This window comes from Orbicella franksi, chromosome 4, assembly GCF_964199315.1.
Source record: "Orbicella franksi chromosome 4, jaOrbFran1.1, whole genome shotgun sequence".
In the NCBI taxonomy this organism is placed as follows: Eukaryota; Metazoa; Cnidaria; class Anthozoa; order Scleractinia; family Merulinidae; genus Orbicella; species Orbicella franksi.
The window spans coordinates 32,614,173-32,632,799 of NC_138148.1; the positions used below are offsets into that span (position 1 = coordinate 32,614,173).

The 18,627-nt window shown below is 37.0% G+C and overlaps 2 protein-coding genes across 2 annotated transcripts; one reads left to right on the forward strand and one right to left on the reverse strand.

Moving 5' to 3' along the window:
* Window positions 1-888: 888 nt before the first annotated feature.
* Window positions 889-6,979, reverse strand: LOC145484090 (UDP-galactose transporter senju-like). The gene is made up of 5 exons (XM_081462703.1): window positions 6,831-6,979; window positions 6,518-6,635; window positions 6,211-6,257; window positions 4,946-5,085; window positions 889-2,853 (listed from the first exon to the last, which is right to left on the reverse strand). Exons 1-5 carry the CDS (start codon window positions 6,967-6,969, stop codon window positions 2,215-2,217), a joined length of 1,083 nt encoding a protein of 360 aa, XP_081318829.1. The 5' UTR covers window positions 6,970-6,979; the 3' UTR covers window positions 889-2,214.
* Window positions 6,980-7,025: 46 nt separating this feature from the next.
* On the forward strand, window positions 7,026-18,566 carry LOC145484076 (adenylate kinase 7-like). The gene is made up of 20 exons (XM_081462688.1): window positions 7,026-7,209; window positions 7,531-7,701; window positions 8,978-9,086; window positions 9,765-9,859; window positions 10,509-10,883; window positions 11,005-11,082; window positions 11,234-11,320; window positions 11,643-11,705; window positions 12,511-12,639; window positions 13,383-13,494; window positions 13,656-13,726; window positions 14,544-14,601; window positions 14,813-14,875; window positions 15,369-15,467; window positions 15,590-15,688; window positions 16,203-16,283; window positions 16,703-16,755; window positions 17,054-17,140; window positions 17,735-17,893; window positions 18,340-18,566. Exons 1-20 carry the CDS (start codon window positions 7,114-7,116, stop codon window positions 18,376-18,378), a joined length of 2,124 nt encoding a protein of 707 aa, XP_081318814.1. The 5' UTR covers window positions 7,026-7,113; the 3' UTR covers window positions 18,379-18,566.
* The last annotated feature ends 61 nt before the right edge of the window (window positions 18,567-18,627 follow it).

Here is an 18,627-nt window from a genome sequence, read left to right on the forward strand (position 1 = left end):
TTTTTCTCTCCCTCTCCAATCTCCACCACTCTCTCTCTCTCTCTTTTTCCCGAAATTCGGATTATTTGTGAACAGAAGGCGATTATAAACGCCACAACCTGAGTGAGAAAAAGACGAAAGATAATGAAAAGATTGGAGGAAGGACAAAAACAACAACCTGAATCAAAATAAACAATACCGTAGGAATTTCCTGTGGTCTATGGAGAGAAATTTAACCCGGCCCCTAGGCAGAGAAATTTATATCCCTAGTCTTAGAACTCACATTTGCACCCAAACTTTTGGAAATGGTGGGGGAGTTGGGGGAGGAAACATAAAAAAACTGACAGAGATGGAATCCATCAAACAAGCCTGCTTACAACGAAAAAAACTTAACACGGAATAGACAAAGGTCGAAACTGAAAGCCAAGATTTGCAAAAGGAAACAGCTGTTCCAACTTGGTTGGGTCTCGTCAACACAGTGTAGTTGAAATAGTTGTAGAATTTCGTATCGTCGAAACATAATTTGGTCCATTGAACCAGATTCGAACCAGTGACCTAAGGATCTAGCAGGAAAAAAAACACAGAGGGCAACTAGCAAGAGAGCCAATTGTGTACTAAACGCACATGTTTATGACACAAGAAAGACATTATAGAGACACTTCAGGCTAGGTAAGCTGAATTTTTAATAGGGTTAAGGACAATCGCTTCAAATTCCTTCAATTAGTTAAGGTGATTATCAAAACTAAAAGGTACTGCAAAAGCTCCAGCTGGGGACCTTACAATAATAATAATAATAATAATTAGATACGGAAACATGTTTTACAGGTTTAACAGACATCCGCGTGAAGATCAAATTGAAAGTTCAAATAAATACAAAATAATAATAATAACAATAATAATAATAATAATAATAATAATAATAATAATAATACCCTAACAGGTATCAAAACTGCTTTTTAACCCCAAAAAGGTTTGACAAGCACCCCCGTCCTTTTTTGTATGGGAGGTCCCCCCCATCCACCCCCCAGGTTACAGGTCTAGATTAAAAAATCTAACAAGCCTGATTGCCTTAATATAGGACAGTAGGGTGAAAAGCAGCCTGCAAACATTCTGAGAACTTTTATTATTTACAACTCAAAAGGCTTTCAGCCACTTAAAACAGTGCAATTATTAGATCGTTAATACATATCTACCCTGCTTTAAGGCTAAAATCACATCTACTGCATTTCCTTTTTTTGGCCAATCAGAGACAAGTAATTTTCTAAAATGTAATATTACAAACTACAATAAAATATTACAAACTACAAGACACAATGAAGGCCTTCTTTGCAATAGCTTACTAACCATGCATTCTGCCATGGGGCAAAAATTGTAAAGAAAAAAACAATTCTCAAGAAAAAAAACTTGAGTGTCAAGTAATAGAGTGGTATATAATTATACAACAATTTCTCTGTATGACCATTGAGGTGGCTATTGTGAGTAAGGCTTTATTATGAACTTTTTTGTTGACATCAATTAATATTACACTTTTGACTGAGTGAAGAAAGTTGTGCAAATAAACATCTGTATCAATACATTTTCTTGAACAAAAGAAAATAGCAAACTAACAATCTGAAAGTGTGTTGTCATTTTGTTATTTTTTATTTTCACTAACTTATTTATAAGAGATGTCAATTCAATTATTACTGTTCTCTTGCAGGAGTGGTTGAATCAGGATTTTGACTTGAAATGTAACAACTACTGAATGATTAAATTTTGGTAAAAAGAACAAATTTATGACCCCTTTGAACTGGTTGAATTTCCAGACCCCCCATCCCATTCCCCATGCAATGGGCAAACCAAATAAATTGCTCAAATTTTATAACTTTACCAAGAAGATAATTTCAACAAACTCTTTCTGATACTCAAGTTCAACAGCTGGCCTACTCGCCTAGTTATAGTAAGATTTAATTGACCTTTCAACATTTACCACACTGATACTTATCAAACATATTGCCAACAAACTATTATGTTATGGGTGTTAAACTTCAATCTAAACCCTTTTTCAAGATTTACTTGGCTAGAAGACATGTTAAACCCTTGAGTCTACCAACCCTAAACAATCACTTAAAACTCCATATTTTTCAACTTTGAGCTGTTGGTTTAATGAACACGACAACCAGCTTTGTGGTTTCGTGAAACAATATCACTATTTATTTAACATTAAAACAACCCCTTTAATTAAACACTTGCATTTTAAACACCCACATTTGAATTTTGAGGCCCATCCACAGTGGATTTCAGTGGTTTAGGCGTGTTGTCGACTGGATTATGTGCGTATAAGATAACTGCATATGACACAATTGCTATTGCAATAAAAGTAAAAACATCAACTGGAATTCCAAAGATGAACCAGCACAACACAGCCGTGAACATGATTTCTAATGCACTGGCAAAAGTCTTCAGAATAGAGTTAAGACGCTGTAAGAACAAAGCAGTAGTTATGCCAATGGCAGCATTATTGAATATGATAGCCAAAACTTTGCCATGAAAAAGTGATGATAAGCTGTCTCTGGTGAAGGCATCTGAGAGAGTGCCATTGGTCCAGAGAACAGCAAAATTACAGACCACAGAATCTAAATACATAAAAAAGTTCTGAACCATAAAAGGAACATCGCCACTCTTGCCCTTTAGGAGATACTCATTATAGACCCCTGCAAAACAGGAACAAAATACTTGCACAAGGATTAAAAGCAGGTGCAAGTCAAAGCGCAGTGAAAAGGAGCTGCCTGTAGCAGTGAGATTCTCGTATTTGATCTGCTTTACAATGCAACCTGATGTCAATAGTAACAAAGAGAACCACTGCAACCCACTCAACTTCTTGCTGAACAATATCTGCAAAAAATAAATAAAACTAAATAAACATTAAGATAGAAACTACAGTTACTCGAGTAAATAAATAAATAAATAAATTATAAATGAATTAATTAACATGACTGGCAACATCATATTGAATTTTTTTAATAGTCCCCGGAAAATAATTAAATCACTTTGAACTGAAAAGACCAACACATTTTCAAGCCTGAACATTACTAAAACAAATAAAAATATCCAACTAAAGGCACTAGATCTTGATGTACCAAAACAATAATTCTATAATATTATGATTTATTTTCACTAGATACATACACAGAAAACTGATAATCTGTAAAGGCAGGGCTGAAAATATTACTCTTTGTTGAAAATACATATATTAAATGTCTGCCACTATTCAGGCGAGACAAACAAAAATGCTTTATGAATAATATTTTATATTTTTGGACAAATTGTTCACAGATAACATGTACGTCCAATCACAAACCGAGTCAAAATTTTGCAAAAATGGGAAAATTTAGACCAACTATTAGCTTGACTAGAACAACACTAGCTTGAAAACAATACAAGATTGGACTGACCAAGACTGATAAGCGATGTCACTTCTCTTTATTTCAGATTTTGTTTAGCATTTATTTGTAACAAATGTGGCAAAATTTTAACACCTTGAATTACTAAAAGGTCTGCTCGCAGTTGAAAAAAATTTGAGAGTAATTTGCTCACGCCTGAACAATTTTTACCAGGATAGGCTTTTGTAATGTTACAATAAATCTGATGATGGTTAATGCTTTGCATATTTAATATTGTTTCATTTATTTCCAAAACACCTGTTAAAACACAAGGTTAGGTCAGTTGTTCAAAAGCTGAGTAAATGTTAAATAATCTAAGTTCACTTTCTCACAAAGTTTTTTCTTCTGTATCATTTTGAAACATTCTACACTCTTACAATGTTAGGCTACAATTTAGTATGAATTTTAGAGAAAAAAAGAAGAGAAAGAATGATAACTTTTAGAAAGTTATCATGGGTTTCAAAGGTTTTATTAGTAACTTCAAATACACCATTTACAACATTTGTAAATTACATAGTAATAAAATAAATAGTACATGGCTTATACATTTAGCTTCAGGGTGCAAGACTAACATTTAAACATACTGTCTAGCCAACTGGCTCGAGAGATCTCACATTTTATCTAGTCAGATTTTCCTCTAGTCAGGGTTACGAACATAATTTTATTTCTGCACCCTTTCTTCAATTTACAAGGTCTGGAATTGACCCTGCTAGAGGTTAAACATTGTAAAAAGACTAAGACATTAAGCTTTTGTAGTTCACATTTTATGACGTTTTACAGTGAGCAATCACAAATGACAACTACATGACAAGTCTGAATTTTTTTCAAATACTGTACCAAAAGCCAAATTGGAATTTTTACTCAACTCTGTGACCAGTTTGCTACTGTTAGTCTTGAGCCCTGAGTTTATGCATGTAATTTGGCAAAATGCTAACTATGACATGAGACAACAACATTTACTGAAGCAGTAATCTCTCCTGGTTACCACCTAATAAAGGCTGTTAAAGTTGAACCTTCGAAGGAAATAAATAGCACATTTACTTTTTTAAAGCAAATGTCTCAATCATTTAGATACTGTAATACACTAGCCAGTAATGTTTTTAGCTCTTACTATAATTATCTAAAGGACTGGCATAACAACCACCTGATATTATAGGAATGCTTGAGTGCAAAATACTGACTAACAACTTAAATTCCCATGACTACACTGTGACTTAAAATGCAAAAGTCAAGAAAAGAGACATTCGTTTAGGACTACTTGCTTTGTAAATAAACATTACATTTCACATTAAGTAAAATAAAAATAACATTTACCACACCTTTAAAAACTGAAAGCAGCTCAGAAATGGTGATTAAAATAAATCTCTACATTTTTTACTGATATCAAGTTTTACCTTCATTTGGCACCAAGATTTGAAAAAAAAAAATTAAACTCCAGTAATTATTATTAAGCATGTATCAGGTTGTACTTTTTTTTTATCAAGAGAGGTACCTTTCAGGGGCAAATTGAGAAATTAACTTTTAGTTAAGTTATCAACTCTGACCTGAAAAATAACTCCTGTTACTACAACACGAAACTGAAGCAGTAGGTAGTATGTGGTTGGGTCATAGTTTGCCAGATTAACAAAAGCCAAGTTGTTATAAAGGCAGTACATGAATGCTGGGACAACGTAGAGAAGTAAAACTATAAAACAAAGAAAATATTCATACTGTGAAGGTTAGTAAATTTTAAAAAAAGCTAGCTTTATACTTAGAAAGATCAACTTTAGCATAACTGTTAGACCTACATAGACCAAGCTTCATGTGTTGGAATATTTTTCGAGGATTTGCATTTAGTGACAACCTAAATTGAGAGCATTGCATGAGTAATGAAATAAGAAATCAATAAATACTAAAATTGTTGACTTCAGCAAAGTCATGGTCTCCTGGGGAAAGGTACATATGGTGCAAAATACTGTTTCCAGTAGTGCAATGCGCTTACGAAAAGCCAGTGGTTTCAGGTCAATGGATTTCAACTTTCACCTGACAATTCAGCAAATTTATGTTTTGATTTGACTTAGTTACGTCTATTGAAAGCAACTTCCGGACAATTAAACCTTGCTGTAAGGTAGTCTATGGGGCTAAAATTCAGTGTTTTACCATCTTGGTAACAGTAGCTGATGTAATTTACCAATTTCCAGAGCTTTTTGTTTTTAATTTGAATTTTACTCAGACATGAAAAAACTGCGTGATACTACCAAATCAAATTTTAAACTCAAGACATTACCTCACTCACACATACAGTTCTCACTTAAGTGTTAAAGAAATTCGTATTTGCTTCATTCTGCATTACCACTCTAAGAACCTGGCTCAAATAACTTGCGCCGCTTTGTCATCCAATCACAAGAAAAACAAAAACCAACTGTGACTATGCTGCACACAGCAAAACTCAAATTTGGCCAACAATAATTGTAAAGATTACACCCCAGCTAAAGAATCATACATGTTAATCTAAGATTATGCTGACAACTAGATGGAGTGGGTATGGACAAATTATTCAAACCTTTGCTTGCCACAGAAAAATTACTGTGGTTGAAAATGTCTGATCCTATGGTAAGTTTAATCATCATTCCATTTTTCCCGTGATGAATTTGACAGGTTTGATCAAATTTAGCTGGGACTTAAAAGTAGATTACTCGACTCTTCATAGCGTGCATTTTGATTGTTTACAACAAGGATACTAACTAGGGGTACTTAGGGGTAAAGTATTAAACCGCGTTAATCAACGTTCATACACGCTTGCAAACCTGCAGAATGTTAAATTATTTACCTTTAGTGTTAGACCGAACTTCCTCCACAAATTCTCCCAAAGTTGAACTAAACATGAACACGGTATAAAACATTTAATGAATTATTTTCAACGTACATTTTAAAATTACAAGCAAAGACCAGAAGAGATGGCTCAAACTTTTGGCAAGATTTCCACACGAATCGCTTACTTATTGTACATAAGTTCTTTCATACAAATTCCGAGCCTTTTTCCCACCGAACAAAACTGCTTTTGTGTTTGTATGAAGGCTATATGCAAATAAGTAAATTAGGAGCGATGCGGAAATCTTAGCAAAGTTTCAACGTACGTCCTCATCTGCAGTCCCACAGCAACAAGAAGTTTGACAAGTTCTGTCAAAAGCACCACTGTAACCGTGTTGTAGGAGTAATGGTTTTCTTTGTCTTTCGTCGCTGTAACAAGGATACCTGTCGGAAAAAATTAAGACCAGTATTGAGAACGCTGAGAATATCTAACCGTAAATCTACAAACAATTGTACTGTACAAATACTGAGTCAACCGAAGAAGTCTCGGATGACTAATAACGTTCATGAAGGGCAACATGTCTCAACCTATGCTTACGAAATGTAGATTTTATTAAGGTGTTAACTTAGCGTTCGCACCCTGATTTATGAACAGTGCCATGTATCCTACGAAAATGAAAAAGTGATTTTTCGTAGGGAAAAGGTTTTTTAGATCCGCGAGAGCGCCAACACCCCGTAAACCCGCCATAGTTTTCGCTTCCTCCTTCGGGGCAGCCATTCAACCGTGTTATGTATCCGACGTGCTGAGAAGAATGGCGCGACTATGCTCGCTTCTTTGAATCATGGGAAAGCTCTCCCCAGTTTTCTCGCCTTATTGCCATAGCAACAACCATCTTGAAGGAAAAGCAAAAAGCGAGCAAAGATGGCGGACTTACCGAACGTGGGAGAAGATAGTCCTAAAAGAACGCGGGTATTCGTGAATCATGTGGATTTATTCACTGGTAAAAATATCAGCAAGGTAAGGAAGATGACAAAGATAAACTCATTCCAATAGCTGGAAGAACGGGAATCACTTTCTAAGTCTTGACAGCAAAATCAAGTTGTGTTAATTCCGACTTAAGCTTGGTTTTATTTTGGTTAAAATAAAAGCACCTAAGTCTATACAGCACTTCCTTTGATCATTTTTCTTGCTTCAATTTCAGGTGAACATGTTTATCCTTTAGGGCTTTCTGCAAACATTGTTCAACTGATGACCAACTTGTCAGCTTAATATATAAAACTTAGTTCATCTGCACAAGTTAAGCTGTATTTCAATAACATTTTTCTTTCCTTTTCCAAGATATTAGCATCCTCTGTTGTCGGTGCTACAGCAGAGGAAGATGAAGGCAACGATGATGAGTCCCAAGCTAGTGGACAGCCTCAAATTCCAAAGGAAAATTGTTATGAAGTAGTTGGTACCTTGCAAGATCCAACTCAACACAAACCTGAATGGGTTGAGGACGTGTTTGAGGTGTGTGCTTTAGGTTTTACAGTAAATCTCTGTAAGGTTTACCGTAAGATCTCTGTAAACCGATTTCTTTCTTTTTGTGTGCAATTCTTCCCATCTTTAAGCCGGGGGGGGGGGGGGGGGGAGGTATTCCCAGAAAAATCAGGTAGAGGTGTGCGGCTCGCTTCCCAAAACCCTTACCCTATTTATGACAAAAATCAGCAATACTCCCTACCCAATTTATGACCTAACCAAAAATTCAAAACCCTATTTGTGACATAGCCCTCAAATCAAAACCCTGTTTCAGACCTGCGCTATAATTAGTTTCCTAGTTCAGACCAATGTTAAATTACCGTAAACATAATATTATTTGTGAAGGGCCTTTGTTGATTTTCTTTTCCATAATGATGAAAAAGTGGCTTCCTTTTAAAAACATACCCATATCAAGGCACGAGTGCAAAAACCATACCCTATTTATGACCAAAATGGCCAAAATCAGCTAAAATCGATACCCTATTTATGACCAAAACAGCTGAAAAACCATACCCTTTGGGGCCGCACATACCTATATAGCCCATATTAGGCAGTATCCTCCGGGTCTTTAAGAGAAGCACTTCAAAGAGAACCCTGTCATGATTGTGACTGGTCATTATATGGGTTTGAAATTTTGTTTTCAAGCAACAGCCAACAAAAGACATGACACAGATCTCTGTAGACATATGCCATCAGTATGGTTGAGCTCTACTGAATGCTTGGATGCAAGAATGTACTTCCTTATATAAAATTTTACATGTAACATATTTTATATTGTACTTTTCAATTGGAATGCATTTACTTTGAAATACCTTTGATTTTGATTTGACCGTTGCTCATGCTCAAACTTGACAGTAACATTTTGAAGACGTCAAAAGGTTGTTGTACCCTTCGCTTATTTTCATATTGAAGAGTGACTGAGTGGTCAGCACGTTGTACTCTCAGTTCAGTGATCCTGGGTTTAAGGTCCTCTGACCACTACCTGGATTTGTTTCACTGTAGCCCCAAGTTCAAATCCTCACCCATGCTTGTAAATAGCCAACTGATTTGCCTCTGGCCAGTTGGGATTCTTAACAAAGTTTTGTTCAATTTGAATTATTTGTTCAGCTGTTTGCTTGGCCCCACTAGCCTTTGTGCTATAAATTCTGCCAAGAGCAAATTAAGGTTTTTTGAACTGCCCTTGGTTTATTTCATATTGAATTTCACTCATTCACAATCAAAAACCAAAGGAAAACAAACTGCAACTTAAAGTTATTTTCTTCTGCAGTACACAACTAAAGAGGATCTCCTTCCTCATTTACTGGAGTGTGATATTATTGTGTATGACATCACTGGTAGTCCTGATCAAGTTGATGAAGCTACATGGGCAGTTTCTGGTAAGTTCATGCTCAAAATGTTGTAAATTTTCTCACTAACTTCTATACGTTTGATGTAAATTAGACCAGTTATGACAACACTCTAGATGATTTAATTGTAATATTGATCAATCTTGGAATAATTCAAAAGTCAAAATAATATATAAATAATGGTGAGGTAAAGTCTGCATACAAGCCAAGTGGCTCATCAGGCCAGAGCTTATCCTGGTTTCTCTAGCATAAACTGAATAGCAGTAATTCTACCCCCTGCCCCCCCGGCCCCCCCCTTCCCCGATGGGATGCTAGTCCATCGCAGGGTTACCCCCAACGTTAGATTCGTGGTACCCATTTAGACACTTGGGTGGAGAGAGGCACTGTGAGAGTAAAGTGTCTTGCCTAAAAACACAACACAATGTCCCTTGTCAGGGTTCAAACCCTGACCGCTCAGTTCAAAGACAAGCGCACTAACCACGAGGCCACCATGCCTCCCACTAAAATAATAATTTATTATTGATACTTATTAACTAAAATAATTGCTGTTGATCCATCTGTAGAGTGATAAATGTGAAAGGTAATAAACAGAACCTCAGTAATACATCAAAATTATAATAACTTGACATCTAATGATCATACACAATAATTCCCTAAGTATAATTTTTCAAGTACATTATAACATACTCATGTAATATTTTTTATTAGCCCTTCATGCAGAGCTGGAGAATTTCAAGACAATGAAGGTGTTCATCTGTCTATCCACTGTAATGACGTGGGCAAGAAGCAAGCCGCTTGATCCTGTAAGTTTATACCCTGGTTCATTTTAATTTACAGCACTGACAAAACATGAAAACTTGAATCCTTTATATCCACTGCTTGTGTTAGAGCTGAGAATTCAAATGCTGACCAACATAATTATAGCCTTTGCAATGCAAACATACAAGAGATGTAGTAAATAATTAACTGGAAAAATTCTAAATTAATGATTGGGCTATAACTGACTTAACCCATTAACATGTGAAGATTTTTGGTGAAAATGCAGTTTTTGACATTTTTGACATTTTCTGGTCAGTTATGAGATGAATTTAGCTCCAAACTGTTCAAAACGGTGAAATATCGAGACAGGAAATTTTTACCACGGAGTAGCCAAGTGTACATGTAGTTGAGGGAGATTTTCCTCTGAGTCTTTTACTTTAATTTTTAACCATTTTTGTGCAATCCCCATATTTCAAGCTCAATTCACCCAATCACTCTGACCTGGGTGTCACTGGTAAGGTCTTTTCCTTCTGCTGAACTTAAATATAAGCAATGCCAATTTTAGTCAAAGGTGATGATGTCAGAATTGGAACAAAGGTCAACACTCCTCATGACTGGTTACAGCCAGCACAGGAGCCAAAGGTTTAAAGTCAAAAAACATGTTTAAAAGCATTGTTTGATTTTTTCAAATAGGATGATCCAGAGATTTCCTTCACTGAAGATGACTACCGCCGTAGAAGAGCTCATCCTAACTTCAAATCACACATCAGTGCCGAGAAGCTTGTCATCAAGCATGGAAAAACAAACAAGGCTAAGTTCATTACCTATGTTGTTGCCTCAGGGTTAACATATGGATCAGGAGAAGAGATATTTCACTTCCTCTTCAAGACAGCATGGCACGGACAGGCTCCAGCATTGCAGTGTTTCGGGAATGGCCAGAACATTGTCCCAGCCATCCACATCAAGGACCTTGCAGCAGTGATCATGAACATCTGTGATCAGAATCCTAAAGTTCGCTACCTAGTGGCAGTGGATGATTCTAAGAACACCCTTGAAGAAATTGTCAAGGTATAATGTCCTATTTTGGAATTTATAAAAACACTTGATCTGGGTTGCTGGAATTGTCAGTATTACCAGACAGAGTATACTGAAATATCTTAACTTCTAAATTCTATGGTTCCTTATTCAGGTTGTAAGTTTACATCTTGGAAATGGAAAAGTCAAGAACATCACTAAAGAAGAAGCATTGCTTATAAAAGAGCTTGAGGTATTATTATTGATGATTATGTACATTTTATTTATACTCTTTGTTTGTATTCAGAGGTACAGAGTTGAGTTAGAGCCTTTTCATCATAAAGTTATGTTATATTCTTGAGCTAGACTTTTTTTGATACAAATTTCAATGAATTTGTTCATAGCAAGCTGACTTTGACATGCTCTTGGTCAACCTGAGAATGGATGCTACATACATCAAGGAAGGCATGAACATCTCCTGGGTGTCAGAGGTAAGAACTGGTCAGATTAGATCAAAGGATATTCAGTTAGAATACAATTGGCAGTTTAATTTATTTAGTTTCTGTTTTTCATCCCCAATCGTTTGTTATCTGAACTTATCTTACAGTGAAAATTTTGCCCTATGATTGTAGTGCAGCTTTCTTTATGCATGTTGCTTACTATGGAAACAAGCGTTCTGTTAGTCCATCAACAAAATTCTTAAGGGGGTGTTGTAATTTTCAAGTGAGATGCAATTTTCATATTAATATGAGTATTACCGAAATTTTATTGATAAAAATTAATATTACAGTATTTTTGAATGACAACCTCTAGGCTGGCCTTACAGAGAACATAGATCAAGTCATAAAAGAGTACAAAGAAACAAGAGGCTTACTGGTAAGATTTGCAATATGTCAGTGTTAATTCTTGCATTGTTTATGGATTCATGAACTATTTTGAGTAGCTTTCATCACTAAATACTGACTGATGTTACATGTTAGAGCATGGCCGAATGGTTAGGGCACCAGACTTGAAATCTGGAGGTCTCTGGTTTAAGTCCTGCTCTGACCACTTAGCTGGAGTTGTTTCTTGGTAGACCCTGGTTCAACTTCTCAGTCATGTTTGTAAATAGCCAACTGGTCTGTCTCCTGCCAGTTGGGATTTTTAAGCCTATTATGTGTAGTTGATGTGTTTGTTTCTTTCTGTTAAAGTGATATGCCTGTGAACTAGCAAGGGAGTACATTGACCACAATAAACAACAACAAAAACAACATTGTAACATCTTTCTGATTACTACATAGCTCTCAAAGCCTCACACATTGAGCAAGACACTTTTGCAAATGGATGCAATCTTATGCTCCCATGCTAAAACAATATTGTTTCTCACACATTTCAATTTTTTATTGAACAGCCAGTTGCCCATAAAATAATATGTTTTGTGAATGCTTAAAACATGGTCATGTTGCCCCTGAGTTGAGAAAGCACATCTAAGATGCGTTGAACAAGTTTTCACAGTTTTCCTAGGGAGCAAGCCCTCAGATCCTGTAGGGAAGGAAATAGGGAAGAGGTTTCTGATTCTCACTGTTTCTTCACACACCATCTTGAAAGACCTGAGACCATTATTTTCAACAGGACATTATTTTCAACAGGACATTATTTTGTGTTCTTACAAAACTCTTCATTTATAATCGTTTTTGTCCAGCCACTTAGAGCCTGCATTTTGGGCCCACCTGCCTCTGGTAAAACACTTGTCATCAAACAACTCTGTGATCACTACAAACTTCACCACATCAAAATTCAAGACGTCATTGATGAAGCCGTGGAAAAACTGGTACGTTTTTATTAATTTGCAGGATAAAATACAATATTGTACATTGGGAAGAGGGATTTAGGTTTTGGAGTGATGAACTTAATAATTGCTGAAACTAAATAAACTACAGTACATTATAACCAAACCTTCAATCAGGGGTTCTTTTTGGGGTGAATGAGAAAAGATGAAGAAGCTTCTGAAACCTTGCAGTGAAATCACTTCAGTCACGATTCGAATTTGTCACTCACTTGAATTCTCGAATTTTGTCGCCTATATAGTTTGTTGTGGAGGTGCAGTGGCCTCATGGTTAGTGCATTCATCTCTGGGTTGAGCAGTCCTAGTTTGAGCCCTGCGATGGACTAGCATCCCATCCAGAGGGGAGTAGAATTTAATACTCCTAGTTGCTTCATGTTACAGAAACTGGAGATAAGTAGCGGCCTGATTGGCCTCTTGGCTCGTATGCAGACTTTTTTATATAGTTTGTAACTGCGCAGACTACAGAACATGGAATCAATGCTAGTAAAGCATGAAAGCCTACAATGAATGGATACCACAACTCAGGCTCCTGTCACTGGCCTTGAAGTCAATACAATCACAGAACTGAAAGAAAGGTTCTTGTCTTTATATCCTTGCCCATTGTACATGTTTTCTAATTTAAAACTTCTTTCCATTTTCCACCAGGGCAATAACCCTTTTAAGTAGTATGAACTCATTAAGGTACCACTGATCAAACACTTTATTGATGGAGTTTTAATTATTTTTAGCAACGCAGTGCTGCTCGCGCAGAAGCTGAGGGTGATGATGAAGATGATCTTAAGGCTCAAGAAGATCAAGAGTTCCTTGAAACACTACAGGACAGCAAGGATAGAAACAGCGGTAACAAATGCTATGCATTTTCTCTTTTTCTCGCAGTTGTCTTCACAAAGCACCTAATACATGTCAGTGTCCCCTCTCTAGTAAGCGCCCTTCTTCGAGTGAACTAATTTATTAGGTATTGTTATGAAGTAGTTTTGATGTCTGTTTTTTTTTTCCCTCAGGCCGTTATGAAGATCAGTACATTATCCGGTTTTACAAGGACAAATTACATTCCATGCCTTGTCAAAATCAGGTAGAAGGATTCAAGTTTTTATTTGGGCTACATCACTTGCAACAAATTTCGGACGTTTAATTTTTGGGACGCTTTTTATCTCATTTCGGTCAAATTTCTGAAAACAATTTCGGTCACTTTGCTGAAACAAACTAAAGTAAATTTACGGCTACAAAACACGAATTGGAATAACATTAAGAGATGATAGTTTTACAGCAACCTCAACTGAGGTTTCACGAATACACCAGCGAGAAAATATCACAGATTGATGATTCTATCAAGACGTCACGTACATGTATGTCAAGTGGTGTCTAGCCTGCAGAACAGGCGGATTAGCGAGGCAGAGAGGGAAACGCGACACACGCGCGCGGAGCGCGACCACGAGCGCGAGCGCGTCTCGCTCACTGCCCCGCTAATCCGCCTGTTCTGCAGGCTGAGTGGTGTCTCAACTAGAGTTTGCTCCATAAAGTCCGGCATAAAGGAAACTAAGAGCTTTGGAACTGCTTCAAAGTTTTATACTGTACTTTTCTTGGTTGACAATTTTTCAGTCTTATGCTCCAGTGTTTTTAATGGATGTAGGTAGCGCTGTGTTGCCTTTACCTAATTTCATAGGCAGTCTCTCGCTTTATGTCTTTTCACTTATTTCAAAGGTTTCAATGACCACAAACCTATTAAACAGTCAGGCAATTACTCGTCCTCTGTTTGTTTGTTCGTTTAGTCTGGGCTAGACTATCAAAGAAATTTGTTGATCTTGAAATTGTGAATCAAAACTATATTTAGGATCATAAACGGTAGTTTTGCTTTGGAATTAACAGGTGATCCTTTGTTGTTTTTTTAGGGTTTTATTTTAGATGGATATCCAAAAACATACGAACAAGCAAAAGAACTGTTTGCAGGTATATTACGATAATTCTATAACCTAGATTGATAGAGTACTGCGTTCTTTTGACCATCGGTTTTGATTTTTCACGGTTTTGCTTTTGCCACTCTCGAATATAATGCTCCATGTGACTCTGTTATTTCACGATATTGAGGGATTATTTTGCTGTTAAACGTTTTAAATTCGGTAGAAAACTGCTGTGATTTTTCAATTTGTTTTTCTTTCAGCTGAAGAGGGAGAGGAAGGTGACGAGGATTCGCCGTTAAGCTACGACAAACTTATTATGCCAGGTGAAAATAAAATTCAAGGTTTTTTGTCCCGCCATATTCCCCCAGTTTCAAGGCGCGAAGTAGAAACTGCTTTTGGGCGTGTCAAATAATTGCCGTTAAATTTTGAATTCTAGAATATGTATGAATTGTGAGCTTAATTTACCAAGAAAAAGATATGATTGTTGAAATTTGAGGGATGTAGCTTTGCTAAAAACAGGAATAGTCGCGGTCGGGCTCAGCAAAGCGTCTTCATGTGTCTGTAAAACCCTGTCAAAGTTCGATTGAAAATGTACAAGCAAATATTCAATGAAAAGTTAAACTGTGGCTGCATACTTCATAATACAGCCAAGGAAATTATTTGACGAGAGCTCGCGATTTTTCCGTACAAGCACTGTATGTCACCTGTTTTCTGGGTCCGACAGTGTGACAAACTTGTTCTCTCTGCTGAATTTCACATTTCTAGTGCTTTTCCGTACTAAGCAGTAATTAAGCTGAGTTTGTGTTGTCATTACAGAGGTGGTAGCGTCACTAGAAGCACCGGACGAATTTCTTAAGAACAGAGTCATGAACTTACCTGAAAGTGTGGTCGCTGGAACGCACAACACAGAGGAAGGTAAGGCTTGTCATGTTAAAACGTTCCCTGTTTTTCAAACTGTTTTTTCTTTCCCCTGGGACTGACGAAGTAGCGTCTTTAAGTGAAGCTTCCAATCTAACGCTCTGTTTACATGTTTCCAGGTTTGACGAGACGGTTGGCTGAGTTTCGTGCTATTAATACTGAAGATGAGACAGTCCTGAATTATTTCGATGAACTGGAAATACATCCCGACCACATTGGTGAGTAAATGAACAAAAATGATGGCATATGTTATGAAGGTAAAAATAAATAAAGTAAATCTTGGTCTACGCAGGAATTTCTGAGATTAAAAATTTTTCAAAACGCGACGTTTCAGGCGGTTTTACTGCCCTTCTGGCATCGTAGTTTCAGCTCAATGTGGCGAAATTTGTTTCAGAAAGACTGTTACGAAACTGATTACAAATTTTGCGGAAGATGTTTATAAGTCATTTTGACACAAGGTACTCGGGGAAAAAAATTCCAATCCTTCCCAGGACCAAAATGGACTAGACTATCAATTTTCGCGTTTTTCGCAAAAAATTTTAGTGATGAAAAAATAAATGGTTAATTTATTAGAAGAAATGTGAAACAACTTTATGCAGTTCCTGGTGCAGGTTAATATAAAGTTCAAAGTCCAATGTTTTGCGCCTTAAATTTATTGCAGCGCCCGTCTAGATTGGTTCTTATCGGTTGGTATTCCGGCATTGCTAACAGATTAATGTAATTCTTCACCAGATATAACTCACGATAAAACCAGGAAAATGACCAAAATAGTGGAACAAATCAAAAAGCTGATGGGATCACCCAGAAATTACGGTAAGTGTAGAACATAAAGGCTGTCACGACCTCGAATGAAACTTTTATCAACGACACTAATCGAATCCTGAATTCCCCTGTGAATGTTCCTTCGTTCTAGTCAGTTTGAAAAATTGGTAAGGAGAGTTAGAACTATTCACTTTGTTCAACTTGTAGAAATATTGGATTTAAAACCTTAAAAGTCATGTTCGCCATTTTTGTTTTTTTCCATGTTTCTTCTACAATGCATTGGGTGTGTGCTCGGGCTTAAGGCTTTTGTTATTATTTGTTATTATTTGTTATTGTTAAGTCCCATATCCCTCCTCTCTTCTTCTAGATACTAGAAAAAGCGTCGAAGTTGAAGCAGTACCGTAAGAATCTATAATGTTGCCACCATGTTATATACAGAATTTCATTTTATTTATTTGCTTTTCAATCAGGTCCTACACCGGAAGAGTTGGCGGAAATGGAAAGAATTGAAACTGAAAAACGAGTACGTTGTGATTTTAATGCTCTAAAATCTTTTTGCGCTAATATGTAAAGTAGACTATCTCACCCTCTAAAGATTTGAGAGATGGCAATGTTTTCGTGGAAAAAAGACGATGGCTCTCAGGTTTTTCCCGCCAAAAATGATTTGGTTCACACGTGAGGAGCTACCGCGTGTTATCCCATGTTTTTTCCCGCCAGAACTACATACTTGATCGCATGCTCACTTCTCTACTATTGGAAGACCTAAGTTTTCTTATCATGACTCCTACAGCTGTTATATAAACCTCGCTTTTTTGTTACAGCTTGAAAAAGAAAGGAAAGCAAGAGAAGAGCGCGAGAAACGAGATGCCGAGGAAGCCGCTGAGCGACAACGAAGAGAAGAAGAATGGGTAAGACGAAACCACGGGAACTCAATCGCGCGCGCGTTTTCTGTCAGCTCTCACCAAAATTTTGGCACCCTCATTTTAGCGTTGTCAGCTCTCGAGAGTCGACAAAAACCTGCTGGAGTTTGCGAACAAACAGAAGGGAGAGGTCGAATTCACGTCAATAGCAGTTTCCATTTGATCACGTCAAAGTTGGGATGACTAACAATGGGGAAAATGAAAACCGTTGTCGGTCTATTTTCACCATTGTGCTTAGCCCCAACTTTTTTAGTTCCTGTCATCCACGGGGGAGGGAATCTCCCTTGTAGAAAGGACGGGGTGCCCATCGGAAATTATTTTGTGGGCGTGACTTGTAAATTTTTTTTCACCCCAAGGAGGTACCAATTCGTAAACAACACATTAACTGAAACCGACGTTATTCGGCTCAATACCCTAAAAGGTACCGCGAAAACTCCCGCTGTGGACCTTTTGAGGCTGAATACCCTAAGGGTTGCCAAAATCGCTTTTTTAACCCCTAAATGGCACGACGAGCACACCGTCCTCTCGTCCAGGAGCCAGTGCTTTGTTTTAAGATAGTTTTGCTGTGCCTTCTTTTTCTAGCGTGTGCGATTGTCGGAGGTCAAACGCCAAGAGCAAGAGTTGTTAGAAAATCAGTCCATTCCACTGAGGAACTATCTCATGAAGCACGTTATGCCGACACTTGCGCAAGGCCTTATAGAGTGCTGTAAAATGCGCCCTGATGATCCAGTTGATTTTGTGGTAAGCTCTTATTGGTAAAGTTCGATATATATGCACTTGGGGACGTGTTGAAGAGGCATTATTTGTCCCCACGATCTGTTTGAATTTGAGTGATAAGGTCGAGAAGCAGATTTGAATTTCAAGAAAACAAGTTTTAAAAATTAAAGCAGTTTTCACTTGAGTGTGGAAAGTAATTTGCATGTGTTTTGGTTTTGCGTTAGCAAAAGATAAGCGGTTGGCTTAAAAATCTGACGCCACGTTTTTCATCCAATCAGAAGTTCAACTTTGTGATTGGCTAGAGTGATTGCTTTGTTTTTACGACATTCAATTGAAAACTGATGACTACGATTTCAAGAAACAAACTAACAAATTAGATTCACTTGGCGAGAGAATTTACTGCTGACTCTGAGGTTGCTTTTGAGGCACGTGTCAGCAGTTTAATGCTTTTGTTTTCCTTCCTTTGTCAGGCGGAGTATCTCTTCAAGAACAACCCACAGATCGATTGAATAAGTTACGTAATAATTGTACAGTTGAATGACAGTCACTGAGGCAATATGTTAGCCTTCTGACGTTTTATGAACATACCACGCTGATTTTAGTTTAGTCGTGTAAAATTAACCGTAGAAAATGTGATAAGCAATTGTCTTGTTAAGTTACACGTTCTATTTGTTGTAAATAAATCTTGAATACTAAATTTGGTCAGTTTGTATAATCTTTCCCTTGATATTAAACTGATTCCTTGAGATTACAGTTCA